At 51.3% G+C, this 16468-nt stretch overlaps 1 protein-coding gene across 2 annotated transcripts; it reads left to right on the top strand.

Moving 5' to 3' along the window:
• Window positions 1-1117: 1117 nt before the first annotated feature.
• LOC142823394 (DELTA-thalatoxin-Avl1a-like) lies at window positions 1118-16164 on the top strand. Of its 2 annotated transcripts, none has more exons than XM_075914429.1 (3): window positions 1118-1361; window positions 7077-7222; window positions 14865-16164. In XM_075914429.1, the coding sequence occupies exons 2-3, from the start codon at window positions 7122-7124 to the stop codon at window positions 15301-15303; spliced, it is 540 nt and encodes a 179-aa protein (XP_075770544.1). In that variant the 5' UTR covers window positions 1118-1361; window positions 7077-7121; the 3' UTR covers window positions 15304-16164. The 2 variants fall into 2 exon arrangements, with proteins under 2 accessions (XP_075770544.1, XP_075770543.1); XM_075914428.1 differs by lacking the exon at window positions 1118-1361 and adding an exon at window positions 4677-4833.
• Window positions 16165-16468: the final 304 nt, after the last annotated feature.

Here is a 16468-nt window from a genome sequence, read left to right as displayed (position 1 = left end):
CTGGAGAAGTGGTATCCCAGTTGGGTACTACTGATGATGGTGGTGCTCAATGGACAGACTGCTGAATTGCCAATGTTTGTGGTGAAAGGTCATTACCCAGCCTAAATGGGTAGATTGTGGCTTAGGAAGATCCTGCTGAGCTGGGCAGAAGTGCACTGGATGACTAAAGAAGAAACAGCTCTGACCGATGTATTAAAGAAACATGCTGCTGTTTTTGGAGAGGCTCTGGGAAGTTTGAGGGGAATCACCATGAAACTGAACATTAAACCCAGCAGCCAGCCAAAATATCTGAAGGCCAGAACTGTGCCATATGCCGTCAGGCCAGAAGTTGAAGTGGACCTGGAGCGCTTACTCAGAAATGGAGAGCCTTGTCACGGCACCAGTATTGACGCAGCCAGACTTTACTAAACCCTTCATCGTACAGACAGATGCATCAAATATAGGGGTGGGGGCAGTCTTAGCCCAAGAACAAGGAGGAGGTGATAGGCCCATTATACACCTGAGCCGCAAACTACTGCCAAGAGAGCAACGCTATTCCACCATAGAAAAGGAAGCCCTGGCCATTAGGTGGGCCGTAGAAGCATTGAGATACTACCTCCTGGGCAATACGTTCCTCTTAGTGGCAGACCATGCACCATTAACATGGATGCATATCATGAAAGAAGCTAATCCCCGTATAATGAGATGGTACCTGTTTTTGCTGCAGTATTAGTTTAAAATAGCGCACCGGGCGGGACGGGAACATACAAACGTAGACTTTCTGTCCAGGTGCGCAGGGCGGGAGGAGGCAGGGGAGGAGACAAAAGAAACTAGGGGGGAGGGGTGTGACAGGGGGACTCACCCCCGCACTCTCGGCCCCAGGAGCCGAGGCCCCGCACCCCATGCGGCTGATCAGCTGGCGCCGGGAGTCCGGTGCAGCAGCACAGGCTGCAGAGCCGGGGGAAAACGGCGCGGCCGGCACGCATGCGCAGGGCGGCCCGGTCTATAGCCGGCGGGCACTAGGACCCAGGAGCCGGAGGGCGGCCCATGGAGGGGTGGGCAAGATGCCGAGAATTCAAAAGGGCGGCGGGAGGGAGGACTGGGGAGAGAAGGGGAGTTTCTGCTCTCAGAGTCCTCCGCAGGGCACGAAAGGGACTCCGCGGGAGGCAGTGCGGCACCTAGAGCTGGGATCCCAGCTGCCAAGGTGGACGGCCAGACCAGTGAGGAGCGGGACAGAACGGAGCAGTCCCGGGCTGGTGGCGGTCGCCGGACGGACAGTTGGGGGATGGCGGCCCAGAGATCCAGGAGACGACCCGAGTGGACAGCGGAGCAGCGAGCTCGGTGGGAGCCGACAGCAGAGTGAGGACCGTGGGAACGGAGAGGTAGAGGCCAGGAGCAGGGGCGGCTCAGGACCTATCGCGGCAAGGGCCCACGAACTGGGGGTGCCCCATGACAGCCAGTTCTCCCTGGGGACACGGTGGGTGAATCCCAGCCCTCATCTGCAAGGCGAGGTCGGCATGTGGGGCACGGTCCAGGGCCCCCGCATGACACCCAGCTGCTGCTCCATGCTGCGCAAGGCCCAGGCGCACAGTCCCTGGGCTCCCTCTCCCCCCACACTCCCCATATACATAAGGGGACCATGATGGCACTCACATGTGGAGCCCTCCCCGGCCTCAGACGACACAGGCGATGTGCTCTGTGGGGTGACTCGGGGGTCCTGGGTGCACCAAGGGTGATGGTGACCGGTGCTGTGCCCGGCTGTGGGGCTCTGCTCAAAGACTGGCTGGAGAGGGGCTGGCTCTGGATGTTGCTGGCACTTTGGGCTGAGCAGCCATAGAGCACCCAGGCTCCAGCTCCGGTGCTTGGGCAGCTCCGTGGTGCAGTGTGGAAAACTCCTGGGATCTGGATGCTGGGCAAGTGCAGCCCCCACCATGTCAGCCAATCAGCTCTTTGTTTGGGTGTGGCCAGGAGCCCGGAGCTGCTGGCCCAGGCCTTCCAGCTGGGTGCAAGTCACCCATCCTGAGCCAGATGGGCCCTTTCCTGCTGTCACAGTGCTTGCTCCATCAGCCCAGGGTCCTGCTGAGTCGGTCTAGCAGCATCTCCACGGTGACATGACCCTGCAAGGGCCCTGTGGGACCAGGCGTCACCTCCCCAGCTCAGGCCGAGTGACTCTGAGCCTGGCCATGGAGGAGCTTCTGATCCACTGCATGCCCCACTGCATGCCTACTGATCCACTGCATGTCTCCACTACCCTACTAATCCACTGCATGCCTACTGATCCACTGCATGCCTCTACTACCCTACTGATCCACTGCATGCCTACTGATCCACTGCATATCTCCACTACCCTACTGAGCCACTGCATGCCCCACTGAACCCCTAATGAGCCACTGCATTTCTCCACTACTCTACTGAGCCACTGCATGTCTCCACTACCCTATTGAGCCACTCCATGCTCCACTGCCCTCTGCTTAGCCACTGCATGTCCCCCCAGTGCCCCCCTACAAGACTTGGGAGAAGGTGCTGACTTTGGCTGTGCTCTGCAGAGGGAGCAAGGCTCTCTGCTCCATGCTGAAAACCAGCTCTGCTACCTCTTCCAGGACCTCTTCCAGCACCTGGGTTGGCTGGAGGGCCGGATTCACTTCCTAGTGGAGCTAAGGGTGACCTGATGGTGGCGCTGGCAATGTGGCATACAGAGAGGCTGCATGACCGGGCGAGATGGGGATTCAATGGTTGGGCCATGCGGCTGCACTCCCAGCCCAGTGATTCCCCCCTAACCCCAAATTCTTGCCCTGATCCCCCCACCCGAACCCTCTGCACTGAGCCTCCTGTCCCTCACAACCTTCTGCCCTGACTCCTGTACCTGCCCCTACACTCCTGTCCTGGCTTCTGTACCCCCTCAATCCAACCTGCAGCCCCGCACCTTCTGCTCCGATCCTAACCCCACTCCCAAGCTCTGACTCTGGCACCCCCCCACACACAATCCCTTGCCCTGTGATGCTTACACACTCCTGTCCCAACTCCTGCACCTCCAACCCTAACCCTCTGCTCAGAGCCCCCCCACCACTCCAACCCACTGTCGTATTGCATCCCTCCCCCCCCATTCTGAGCCTCCCTTCGCCCCCCCCCCCCCCCCCCGCACGAGGGCCAGGTTGTGACAGGGCAGTACCTGTCAGAAATGTAAGTTGCTTTCACCCTGCTTACACCTATGGGACGGCCTTATACACCCCTCCCCCGGGCCACAGGGACATGCTGTGCTGTACAGCAAGCAACCAGAAGCTGTTCTAGCCCTGCTGTGTGGCTGGTGATAGCGGTGGGCACTCCCAGCTGATGGGAGCAGCAGGAGGGGCTACGGGAGACAGGGAGAGAGCGAGTGAGCCAGCAAGTGGAGCTGGGAGGCAAGGGTGGTGGAGGGGATTCGTGGAGATCCCTGGCCCCTCCTGGAGCCCTGCCTAGGAGGCTCTGGGGACTGACACAGGCCGTAAGCTAAACTGAGTTTGAGGCCCCTGGGTAGATTATCAGCAAGGTCCCTTCTGATTGTGAAATCTCTTTAGATTCCCTTTTCTCACATACCAGCTCTAGATGGGGCTCCCTAGATGAGACGACGATGAGGTGGATGCGTAACTGGCTGGAGAACCCTTCTCACAGAGTCGTTATTAACGGTTCACAGTCCTACTGGAAGGGCAGAACAAGTGGGGTTCTGCAGGGGTCTGTTTGGGGACCGGTGCTGTTCAATAAATTCATTAATAATTTACATATTGGCCTAGAGAGGATGCTTATTAACTTTGCAGAAGGTACCAAGCTGGGAGGGGTTGCAAGTGCTTGGAGGACAGGATGATAATTCACAATGATCTGGACAAACTAGAGAAGTGGTCTGAGGTAAATGTGGTGAAGTTTAATAAGGACAAATGCAAAGTGCTCCACTCAGAGAGAGACAATCAGTGTCCCACACACAGCATGGGAAGCGACTATCGAGGAAGGAGCACTGCAGAACGGGATCTAGGGGTCAGAGTGGAACACAAGCTAAATCTGAGTCTGAGAGACACAGCTGCAAAAAAATGAAACATGACAAGTGTTGTGAGCAGGACACGAGAAGTCAATCATCTTCTCCACTCTGCAATGGTTCGGCCTCAGTTGGAGTATTGTGCCCAGTTTTGGGGAACATATTTCGAGAAAGAGGTGGAGAAATTGGAGAGAGTTCAGAGAAGAGCAACAAAAATGATTAAAGGTCTAGAGAACATGAGCTATGATGAGGGAAGACTGAAAGAAATGGGCTTATTTAGTTCAGAAAAGAGAAGACTGAGGGTACGTCTAGAGACTACAGAGCTTTTCTGGGATACCGGTGGTATCTGCTGCATCTGTGTTGGCTCCTTCCCCACTCTGGCATGAAAAATGCAGAAGTGCGGGCCTGCAAAAATCCCCCAAAACCTTATCTACCAGGCTTTGGTATAAAACTTTCTCCCAAAATCTTAACCTAGATTTGGGGAATAAAATGTCCATTGCCAGCAGCCAAATATGCTAAAGAAATCAGGGAGAGACTACTGAGAAATCTCACCCCTAAAGTACAAACCAGGACACAAAAAGCCCTGACTCCTGTAATTAAACAGTTCAACTGACAGTGCTTCCTTCCACCACCTGTGCCTCATTAGACTGGCACTTTCCTGTGGTTGATCAGCACAGTCACCACCCGGTTTCCCGTAAATGCTCTGAGAGGCTTGCGGACTTTAGACCCGGGGGCTGGGCTCTGCCTTCCTATAAAACTGGCAAGAGCCGCTACCTCTGGGGTACAGAGAGACTCTGGAAGCGCCCGAGGGAGCTCGCCAGCAGGAGGCTGTTGATCTGCTACAGTCCCAGGTACGTCGATTCCCGTTGCCCCTCAGCGGGGCTGTCCGAGCACGTCCACAGCTGCTGTCTTGCTCTCGGCTCGGAGGGGTGAGATTTTAATCAGGCAATGGCAGCAAACGTCGATTTCACGGCGGGAACACACAAACCAACAACACGATTCCCTGGAGAACAACCCACCTTTGCTGCCCGGAGGAGCGAGAACCACGCTGCTGTAAAACTAGCGGAGCCGGATTAGAGGCCATTTGTGGATTTGAAATCTAATGGTGGTGATTTGTGGCAGAGGGGCTGCGACGCTTTAACTTTTTAAATTATTGTCGCCCGACGCCTCCGTTATCTCCACCAATGGGAAGCCGAGTCACCTCTTCAGGGGAAACCTCAAAGAGCTGCTGGAGACAAACCCTGCCCCTCCCATTGCCGGGGTCCCTACAACGGGCCCTTCTCAGCTTGGGCTTTGCACCTGGCCCCGGCCACTCCCTGGAGGCTGGTGCCCGGCCAAGCGGAGGAGCAGGCTGGGCGTGTGAGCACAGCGATTGCTGCCCATGGAGCGGCTTCTCCCAGCTGGGCTGGATTCCTGCCCAACGCAGCCAGTGGCCAAACCGCAGAGGGGCCAGGAGTACACCGCGGGCTGTGATGTATTGGAGAGTATAAAATGGGGCTCCCTTTAGCACTCCCAGCCAGATCCTCCCCTTCCAGCCCTGCCCCTAACACCCATTCACCCCCCACCCTCCCACATCCTTGCCCGTCCCCCAGCACCTGCTCACCCCTTGCCCGCACATTCCTGCCCCTCCCTCTAGCATCCACTCACCCTTTGCTTCCCCTCCCCTGACACCCTTGGCTTTGCCCTTAACTGCCCCTTGACTCCTGCTCCCCACATCCCCAGCCCTGTGTCTGGTTCACACAGTTCGCTATGTCTAGAACTCCAGCAAGAGCCACCCCTGTCTCACCGAGCTCTCCTTGTTTGGCTTCCCAGATGTCCCATGTTGTCCATTTCTGCCCATGGGGCCCAGGGGTAGCCGCACCACTGGCTTCGACAGCAGCATGAGCACGTTCCCCATCCAGTCCCTGTGTCCGTCCTGTGCCAGGTTAGGTTTGCGCCTGCTGGTGCCCATGAAGCAGGGATGCCGGAGCCCCCGTCCTGCACTGATGCAGGAATGCAGGGCCCTGCAAGGAACAGCAGCCGTGTGTTTCCAGCAAAGAGTTTGTGTTTCTCCCCTGTGAGCTCCCTCCCCCCCCTCGGGTAGCCCTGACTCTAGACCTTCGCATCCCGCCACTGACATTGAGAGACCCTGCCCACGGATGAGCTGAGGGCTACTCCTCAGCTAGAAGGAAGCATCTGAAGCAACTGGATCTTCTTGTCATTTTGTGCACACAGGGCCCTGGGGCGTCCCCCCTATTCCCTGTGTCCCCAGCACCAGGTTTGGTTCCTGGGCCTGGCAGGGTTGTGAACAAACATTTATTGTTGTAAACATGGAACTGCTGAACTCTGCAGCGCTTCTATGTTTACATGCGGGGGGTATGCGGGAGCTGGCTTTTAAACCAGCTCCCCGCAAGCAGTGGCTCCTGCCTGTGCCCCGCCCAGCTGCCTCTGACACCCGGGGAGTCAGCTTCCCATGTGTACCAGCTCCCGCTTCCACTCTACACTGCTGCCTCTGTGGGAGGCAACATGGGGGGCGGGTGGCTCTGCAGAAGCGGGCACCTGCAGAGAGCCAGCTCCCTGCACATACCAGCTCCTGCCTGCCCTTCCCATCATATGGAGGGGAGGGGGCACCTCCACTGGAGCCAGCATGCATGGGAAGAGCAGCTTCCACTCCCCCCCGCCCTGCTATCTTGGATACAGAGGCAGCAAGGGGGGTGGGAGGTGCGTGTAACTGTTGGGATTAACCAACGAGCCCAGATTTACTGGTTAATTGTATAAATGCAATAACGTCCCTAGGGCCCAGAGTACCCATTCAGCTACCAGCAGAGGTGCCTGGGCCCCCTTCCTCCACTGAGACAGGTTGTGTAGATCCCTGTAAGGAGCAGGCCAGCCCGAGAGCCAGCAAGTAACCCACAGGGCGGCAGTGAGCTTCCCCCGTCGTTGTGCTGGCTCTGCCCCTCCTTCCTTAGCCAGGGTTCCTTTGTAGCTCTTCCACCCCCTACACCCTGCCCGTGCACAGCCCTGCCCTGCAGACCAAGGGCGCTGTGTGCCCCAGCTGGCAGGAGGCCCACGCAGCCAGGGCTGGCAGGGGAGTGAGTTGGCTCTTCTCCCACAGGGGCTCTGCAGAGGCTGCTGCTGAACAGTCCCTCTGCTCTGTGCGATGGCAACCGTTGAAAAGGTGGTGGGGGAGCTGAACGTTGGCAGGTGTGTGGGCATCGAGATATTCAACAAAACCGAAAATGTGACTCTCGAGAACCCCAGGTGAGCAAGTTCCCACGGCCCCCTCTGCACGCCTCTATGGACTGGCCAGGGTGTGGGGTACATGCCTGCTACCGAGTGTCTGTCTGCCATTCCCATACACCTCCTCCATCCATCCACCCACTCCCATACATCTCCCTTCCCCTTCCAGACTGGGTGCCAGGGGGTTCCCTGGGGGTGAATTTGGAGTAGCTGTGTGATTGCCAAGATTTCATGCAGTTACATGACTGTTCAATGACATGACAGATAATACACCGAGTCTGGAATACATTTACATAATACATTTAAAGTCTGCTACTGAGACTCAGGATCCAAATGTGGGGGATTCCCTCCCCCTCCACGTGGTGTCTGCAGGGCTGCGAGTGTCTCGCCCGAAACCAGCGCAGCCCCTTGCGGGAAGCTTAGCGCTTCCTCCTGTGCAGCGTCTACAGGGGCAAGAGGGACTTGGCTCCCTCTACACACTGACTCCCATGTGCAGCAGCCGGGCTGCCTGCAGCTTTTCCTTCTGCTCTCCAGAATTTCAACAATTTTTAAAAACATGGACAGGACACCTGCAATACTAACCCTAACACTAACCCTAACCCTGACCCAAACCCTAATCTCAACCCTGACCAATTCCCTAGACTTAACCCTAACCCTGATCTTAGTCCTAACCCTAAACATAACCCTATTCTTACCCCATCCCTAATCCAAACCCTAACCATATTCTTATCCCTAACACTAATGCTAACCCTATCCCTAACCCTAACCATGTCCCTAACACTAATCCTAACCCTAACCCTACTCCAAATGCTATCCCTTGCCAAACGCTATCCCTAACCCAAAACCCTAAGGCTACGTCTACACTGGCATGATTTTCTGAAAATGTTTTTAACAGAAAAGTTTTCCGTTAAAAGCATTTTCAGAAAAATCACATCTAGATTGGCAGGATGCTTTCCGCAAAACGCTATCCCTAACCCAAAACCCTAACTGAATTCTAACCGTAACCCTAAACACTAACTCTAACCCTAATCCTATCCCTAACCCTAGCCTTATCCCTATCTCTAACCCATTCCCTATCCCTACCCCTATACCTACCCCTGCCTCTACCCCTAACTCTAACCTCATCTCTATCTGTATTTCTATCCCTAATGCTAACCCTAGTCCTAGGCTCATAGGATAAAGGAACAAAATACAGGACTATGTAGCACTTTAAAGACTAACAAGATGGTTTATTAGGTGATGAGCTTTCGTGGGCCAGACCCACTTCCTCAGATCAAATAGTGGAAGAAAATAGTCACAGCCATATATACCAAAGGATACAATTAAAAAAAAGTGAACACATATGAAAAGGACAAATCACATTGCAGAACAGAAGGGGGATGCGGGGGGGGGGGGGGGGGAAGGAAGGTGAATGCCTGTGAGTTAATGATATTAGAGGTGGGGAAGGATAGATGTCTGTGAGTTAATAGTGTTAGAGGTGATAATTAGGGAAGCTATCTTTGTAATGGGTAAGATAGCTGGAGTCTTTGTTCAATCCCCCCCCCCCCCCCCCCCGGAGAGTGTGGAATTTTAGCATGAATGCCAGTTCAGAGGATTCTCTTTCAAGTGCAGATTTGAATGTCTTCTGAAGTAGGATGCAGGTTAGCAGGTCATTGAGACAGTGTCCTTTCTGGCTGAAATGACAAGCAACTGTTTTTTCTTTGTGATCCTGTCTAATGTCTGTTTTGTGGGCATTGATTCTTTGGCGAAGTGTCTGAGATGTTTGTCCAATGTACACAGCAGACGGACACTTTCGGCACATGATAGCATAGATTATATTTCTGGAAGCGCAGGAATATGTATTCTTGATCTTATAACTCACTTGGTTAGGCCCAGTAATGGTGTCAGCAGAGTGAATATGTAGACAAAGCTGGCAACGGGGTTTGTTGCAAGGGAAAGTACCAGGGCTGGTATTAGTGTGGTGTGTCCTGTGGTTGTTGGTAAGAATCATCGTGAGGTTAGGTGGTTGTCTATAGGAGACTATGGGTCTGTCTCCCAGAGCTTCTTGGAGTTTAGTGTCCTGTTCCAGTATAGGCTGTAATTTATTGATAATGTATTGGACAGGTTTAAGTTGGGAGCTGTAGGTGATGACAAGTGGTGTTCTATTGTTGGTTTTCTTGGGTCTGTCTTGTAGTAGATGGTTTCTAGGTATTCGTTTGGCTCTTTCAATTTGCTTTTTTATTTCTCCGGGTGGGTAGTTGAGGTTTATAAATGCTTGGTAGAGATCCTGAAGTTTCTGGTCTCTGTCAGTGGGATTAGAGCAGATGCGGTTGTATCGAAGGGCTTGGCTATAGATGATGGATCGTATGGTGTGTGCTGGATGGGAACTGGAAGCATGTAGATAACTGTATGAGTCAGTGGGTTTTCTGTAGAGGGTGGTGTCTAATTTTCCATTGTTGATTTGTACTGTGGTGTCCAGGAAATGGATCTCGCGTGTGGAATGGTCCAGGCTGAGGTTGATGGTGGGGTGTAGGTTGTTGAAATCTCTGTGGAATGTCTCCAGTGTTTCTTGGCCATGCGTCCAGATCATAAAGATGTCATCGATGTAGCGAAAGTAGAGAAGGAGTAAAAGGGGACGGGAGTTGAGAAAACGTTGTTCTAGGTCAGCCATAAAGATGTTAGCATACTGTGGGGCCATGCGTGTACCCGTGGCTATGCCGCTGATCTGGAGGTATAAGTTGTTCTCAAACTGGAAATAATTGTGGGTGAGAACAAAGTTACATAGGTCTGCTATCAGGTTGGCAGTGGTGTCCTCTGGGATAGTGTTTCTAATAGCTTGTAATCCGTCTTCATGTGGGATGTTGGTGTATAGTGCTTCTACATCCATGGTGGCAAGGATGGTGTTATTGGGGAGGTAATCGATGTTTTGTAGTTTCCTTAGGAAGTCAGTAGTGTCTCGGAGATAGCTGGGGGTGTTGGTTGCGTAGGGTTTGAGGAGAGAGTCTACATAGCTGGATAGACCAGTAGTGAGTGTGCCAATACCAGAGATGATGGGGCGTCCGGGGTGTCCAGGTTTATGGATCTTGGGAAGCAGATAGAAAAATCCTGGTCGGGGGTCAGAAGGTGTTTCTGTGTGGATTTGTTCCCGAGTAGCTGTAGGGAGGCTTTTAAGGAGACAGAGTAATTTCTTTTGGTATTCCGAGGTAGGATCAGAGGAGAGAGGTTTGTAAAATGTGGTGTTGGAGAGTTGTCTGGTTGCCTCTTGGTTATAGTCGGCCTTATTCATAATGACCACAGCGCCACCTTTGTCAGCTGGTTTGATTATAATGTCCAGGTTGTTTTTGAGACTCTGGACGGCATGGTGTTCAGCATGGCCGAGATTGTGTGTCGCTTGTTGTTGTTTGCGAATAATGTCAGTCTGTGCGTTGTTGCGGAAGCTTTGTATATAGAAATCCAGATTGTAATTCCGACCGTCAGGGGGAGTCCATATAGAATTATTCTTCCTTTTGTGTTGATAGGGGGGATCTGGTAGGTCAGATTGGTGTTCACTGGTGCTTTGGAAATATTCTCGGAGGCAGAGGCAGCGAAAAAAAGCTTCAAGGTCACCACAAAATTGTATCCAGTTTGTGGGGGACGTGGGGCAGAAAGAGAGACCCCTGGACAAGACAGACTCTTCTGCTGGATTGAGTTTGTAGCTGGAGAGGTTAACAATATTATCCGGTGGGTTGAGGTTGTTGCTGTTGTAGCCTGTGGTGTGGAGCAGTTTGGAAAATTTATTGTCTTTTCTTTGTTGTAGGGAATAGAAGTGTGTATAGTAGATTTCTTGTCTGGTGGAACAAAAGTCTTGCAAGGTGTCAGTCGGTGTGGATGTTTGTCTTGAGATGAGACTCTCTAAGTTAGAAATGTCATTCTTGATGTTTTTCTGTTTCTTGTATAAAATGCTTAGCAGGTGATTCCTTAATTTCTTGGATAGTGTGAGGCAGAGTCTTTCACTGTAGTCAGTATAGTATGTTGATAGGATAAAGGAAGTAACTGGAACTTTAGTCCCTTAACAATGGCCTATATGCTGTAAGGACGCACAATCTGATTGGGAAGGGAAGGGACATTCTGGTTAGCTGGACTTCAGACAAATAAGTGGAAATTTTTTAAACTTTCATTCTGACTGGCTCCTGGAGTCCACCCACCTCTGGATCCAGCCAATCAAAACCTGAAATGCAGTAGCCACTATAAAACTCTGGAATGTGAAAAAATCAAATCAAACCAAAACAACACAACAACAACAAACTCGCCAATATAGTAAAAGGAGCCAAGTCATTTAAAACAAATGAATTTCACTTTATTTGTGGCTAAACAGGGTCTACATGCCCACACATAGTCATCCAAACATTACACACCCATACATGTGTACTCAAACTCTCCTACACTGCCATATGACGTGTGTGCTCCTGTCTATGTATGGTGCTGAACATTGTTGTTAATGACATAATTGTCAAACCAATCTGATAGCTTTCTTTGATAGGATAACGAGTCTTGTGGATAAGGGAGAAGTGGTGGATGTGGTATACCTAGACTTTAGTAAGGCGTTTGTTACGGTCTTGCGTGATATTCTTATCAATAAACTAGGCAAATACAACTTAGATGGGGCTACTATTAGGTGGGTGCATAACTGGCTGGATAACTGTACTCTGGGTATGTCTACACTAGTTCATTAGTTCGAGCTAGTTAGGCAAATGAGGGCAACCGGAGTTGCAAATGAAGCTCGGGATTTAAATATCCCGGGCTTCATTTGCATGTTCCTGGGAGCCGCCATTTTTAAATCCCCCTTAGTCCGAACTCCGTGCCCGCAGCTACACACGGCATGGAGTAGGTAGTTCAAATTAGAGATCCTAATTGGAACTACCTACTACGTGCTGCATGTAGCTGCGGGCACAGAGTTCGGACTAAGGGGGATTTAAAAATGGCGGCTCCCAGGAACATGCAAATGAAGCCCGGGATATTTAAATCCCGAGCTTCATTTGCAACTCCGGTTGCCCTCATTTGCCTACCTAGCTCGAACTAATGAGCTAGTGTAGAAGTACCCTCAGAGAGTAGTTATTAATGGTTCACAATCCTGTTGGAAAAGTGTAACAAGTAGGGTTCTGTTTTGGGACTGGCTCTGTTCAATATCTTCATCGACGATTTAGATATTGGCATAAAAAGTATGCTTATTAAGTTTGCAGATGATACCAAGCTGGGAGGGGTTGTGACTGCTCTGGAGGATAGGGTCATAATTCAGAATGATCTGGAAAAATTGGAGAAATGGTGTGAGGTAAACAGGATGAAGTTTAATAAAGACAAATGCAAAGTGCTTCACTTAGGAAGGAACAATCAGTTTCACACATACAGAATGGGAAGCGACTGTCTAGGAAGGAGTATGGCAGAAAGGGATCTACGGGTTATAATGGACCACAAGTTAAATATGAGTCAGCAGTGTGATGCTGTTGCAAAAAAAGCAAACATGATTCTGGGATGCATTAACAGGTGAGTTGTGAGTAAGACATGAGAAATCATTCCTCCGCTCTACTCTGCGCTGGTTAGGCCTCAGTTGGAGTATTATGTCCAGTTCTGGGCACCACATTTCAAGAAAGATGTGGAGAAATTGGAAAGGGTCCAGAGAAGAGCAACAAGAATGTTTAAAGGTCTAGAGAATATGACCTATAAAGGAAGGCTGAAAGAATTGGGTTTGTTTACTTTAGAAAAGAGAAGATCGAGAGGGGACATGATAGCAGTTTTCAGGTATCTAAAAAAGTGTCATAAGGAGGAGGGAGAAAACTTGTTCATCTTGGCCTCTGGGGATAGAACAAGAAGCAATGGGCTTAACCTGCAGCAAGGGAGGTTTAGGTTGGACATTAGGACTAATCTCCAGGATAGTCAAACACTGGAATAAATTGCCCATGGAGGTTGTGGAATCCCCATCTTTGAAGATATTTAAGAGTAGGTTAGATAAATGTCTATCAGGGATGGTATAGACAGTATTTGGTCCTGCCATAAGGGCAGGGGACTGGACTCGATGACCTCTCAAGATCCCTTCCAGTCCTAGTAATCTATGATTAGGGATGCCATGGTGCCCACCGGGGCATTTATGTGCCCCCACCTAGTGACCAGGGCCGGTCCGAGCCATTCTTGCACCCCGGGAGCCTAGCAGCTCCAAAAGGTTGGGGACCACTGGTAGACAGTATTTGGTCCTTCCATGAGGGCAGGGGACTGGATTTGATGACCTCTCGAGGTCCCTTCCAGTCCTAGTATTCTATGATTCTTTGACAGATGTCTACTGAGTTAACACGCCAAAGTCAGTTAATTGGCAACCCAATCTATTTACTGAAACAAAGGGCTTTTGTTATTAACCTGATGGTCTGTACATTAAATAACAAATGAAGATTTCACAAGATGACTCGTACTGATTTGACTTAACAAACAAAAGCTACTAGCCCTGGAAGGAATTGGTGCAGCAGACATCTATCACACTGAAAATTTGACAGGAAAGTCACTCATCCTCCCGCCATAGTACAGTCCCCTTGCCAGTCAGATCTCTACAGATTCAGCCCAGCTCTACAAAACCAGTGTGAGCCAGTGACACCCCCATTGCAATCCTTCCACCTGGGGTCCCCTACATCCTAGCTTTCCGTTAAAAGCATTTGCGGAAAATCATGCCAGTCTAGACGTAGCCAGCTTGTCTAGATCCAGCTCCCAAAGCTCAGGGCCCCCCTTGCTTTGGGAAGCCGGCACTAGCCCTCTTCTGTCCCTCCCCACCGCTCTTCCTTGGGGCTGGAGCACACAAAATCTGCACACCTGGGACTCTGTATTCTCCGGTTTGTCACGGGAATGAGGGGAGTGTCTTTCTCCTTCTCAGTCAAGGGCCACGGCAGTGAGGGATTTTTTCCCCACTTGTGTGTGGCCCGTGACTGATTTTTCTGTGGATCAGCAGCTCCCGACCCAAGAAAGGTTCCCCACCCCTGCCCCAGGGCAAACCAGAACCCCAATGTAAGCTCTGTCACCTTAACACCCCCTTTCAATGCTCCCAAGTAAAAACCCTGTTGCCTAGAGCCTCCTGCCACCCCAGTAACAACTCAGAGCCTCCAAGAAACACCCTGCCACCTAGAGCTCCCCCACGCAGCTTAGAGGGACACTGTCCCCTGAGCCAGCCCCATCATGTGCAGCCCCAGAGGGGCAGTTGTGCCTGCTCCTCTTCTTAGACACAGCCTGGCTGCTGCTGCCTCCCAGGCCAGAGGTCTCCTCCTTGCCCGTCCTGGAACCTGCTGGGCTCCATCTTCTCAGCCCAGGCTCTGCAGTCAGAGTTCCCCCCAGGCAGGCTGATGCTGTGTGAGCGGGGCACTGGGGGGGGGGGGGGGGGGCAGAACCCAGCCCGAGTTGGATGGGTGGATAAAGACTGGCCCTGTCCCCACGTACCTTACCTCCACTCCCTTATGCCTTGGTCGTGCAGGAAAGGCCCCTCTGCCCTGGGCTTGGCCCACGTTGGGCCGTGCTCCCTTGTCCAGCGACGTGCTGTGTGTCTCCTCTATAGAAGAGCTGAGACGCTGTGACCCACCCCAGCCCCAGGGTCAGGGATCTCCTGCTGCGGAGATGCACTTATTAATTATTGTCAGGGACGCTGTGTGCTGAGGTGCCCTGTTGTCTGTTCCTCCAGGACTTTCTGCTTCAGTGGCTACATATGGACAGAGCCTACGCCTGAAATCCCCCCCCGTGGCTCGGGGAGCAGCGTGTTTGTGAAAAAAGGCAGGACGGCTTGCGGGAGCGTGGGGGTGCTGAGCTACGAGTCCAATAACTTCACCCTGGCCATCATGTTCTCCAACCCCTTTGACTACAATTTGTACGGCATCGAGTTTGCCCTTGAGCTCTACAATGGCAGGACGCACTTTGACAGCATGGAGCGCCTCTACCACTACATGTACAGTGGTGGCCCGCCCTATCAGTGCAACTCCTTCAAGAAAGCCGTGCTCCAGGGGTGGAATCCTGGGGAACTGAGGGTGCGCAACCGGGAGATAGAGGTGAAAGCCACCATGACCAGCAACTATAAGTCCTACATTAAAGTGCAGATTGAGCAAACCAATCCTAGCCTGCCCTAGCTATGCACTCAGCCCAGGGAAATGCCTGCCTGTAACAGACAAGGGTGAGGGGTAACTAGGGATTTTTTCTCCCAGCCTGCGTAGACAGTCATGCACTAGCTCTGCTCATGCGAGGCCACTAAAAATGGCCAGAGCAGTGTGGTTGGCGGGAAGTGCTAGCCAGCCAAGTACCATCATTCCTGATCTCTTGAGTTTGCACTCGGTGGCTGGCCTGAACTGCTGCCCACGCTGCTGTTTTTAGGGCACTGGTACATGTCTGTCTCCTCAGTCTGGGGGTATCTGGGCATGCAGGATTATAAAGAAGGGTGGTTTTTTTCTGCCTATTTCCAAATCTCAGAGATAATAGGTGTTGTCTTTGAAGGCCTAAAGCTTCAGCATTTATTTTGGTGATAAAACTCCTATAAAGCTTTGCAAAAAGTCATGCTAAAAAGATAATAGCATTTTTAGAAAATAAAGGCAAAAATTCTTGTAAGGGGAATATGTGTAAGAGCATGTCCTGTTGGTGTAGCTGTATAAGGTTGTTATTAATTGCACATGTGCTTACTAGGTAAAGAAGAACTGGCTAAGCAACTTCAATACAAGTTATAAACACACAAGGAAAGGGTAGGTGTAGAAGATCATAAAACAAGAATGTAAGACTGGCCTATACTTCCCTGTTTGTTTTCTCTACACCATTCAAGATTGTATAGCCCTCTGTCATACTCCAGCAGTTCTGTGCGCCTGTATTCACCCCTTTCCTCACACTGCTGTAATCATTTTTGTATAAATTTTGAAAAGTCCTAACTCACTAATCAATACTGTTCTGAAAAAACACGTGTAGCAACATTGTATGTAAAGTTAATACACTTTGTTTTCTGAAAACCAATGTGTTTGGATTTAAGTGTCTGGGGAAAACTCCCTTTAGGAAAACAGGAATTGTGCATGTCATCCGATGTCGCTGGCTGGGTGTCCTGAGCGGTATCTTCCTCTGTTAAATGCCAATAACCATTTGGCTGTGTGCATGTGCTCCCTCTGTGCAGGTAGCCAGGCCAGCAGGTCACAAGAGAACTCCCAGGGTACGTCTAAACTACATCTTTTTTCCCGAAAAAGGGATGTAAATTAGACACTTCGAATTTGTAAATGAAACCGGGATTTAAATTTTCTGTGCTCCATTTACATAATGGCG

Source organism: Pelodiscus sinensis, chromosome 33 (assembly GCF_049634645.1).
Source record: "Pelodiscus sinensis isolate JC-2024 chromosome 33, ASM4963464v1, whole genome shotgun sequence".
NCBI classification, from domain to species: Eukaryota; Metazoa; Chordata; order Testudines; family Trionychidae; genus Pelodiscus; species Pelodiscus sinensis.
This window is presented reverse-complemented; position numbering and strand designations above follow the sequence as displayed.

Coding starts and splice junctions, on each gene's coding strand:
- LOC142823394 (XM_075914429.1), top strand. CDS start 7,122: ATGGCAACCGTTGAAAAGGTGGTGGGGGAGCTGAACGTTGGCAGGTGT. Junction 7,223..14,864: donor GTGACTCTCGAGAACCCCAG/GTGAGCAAGTTC, acceptor CTGTTCCTCCAG/GACTTTCTGCTTCAGTGGCT.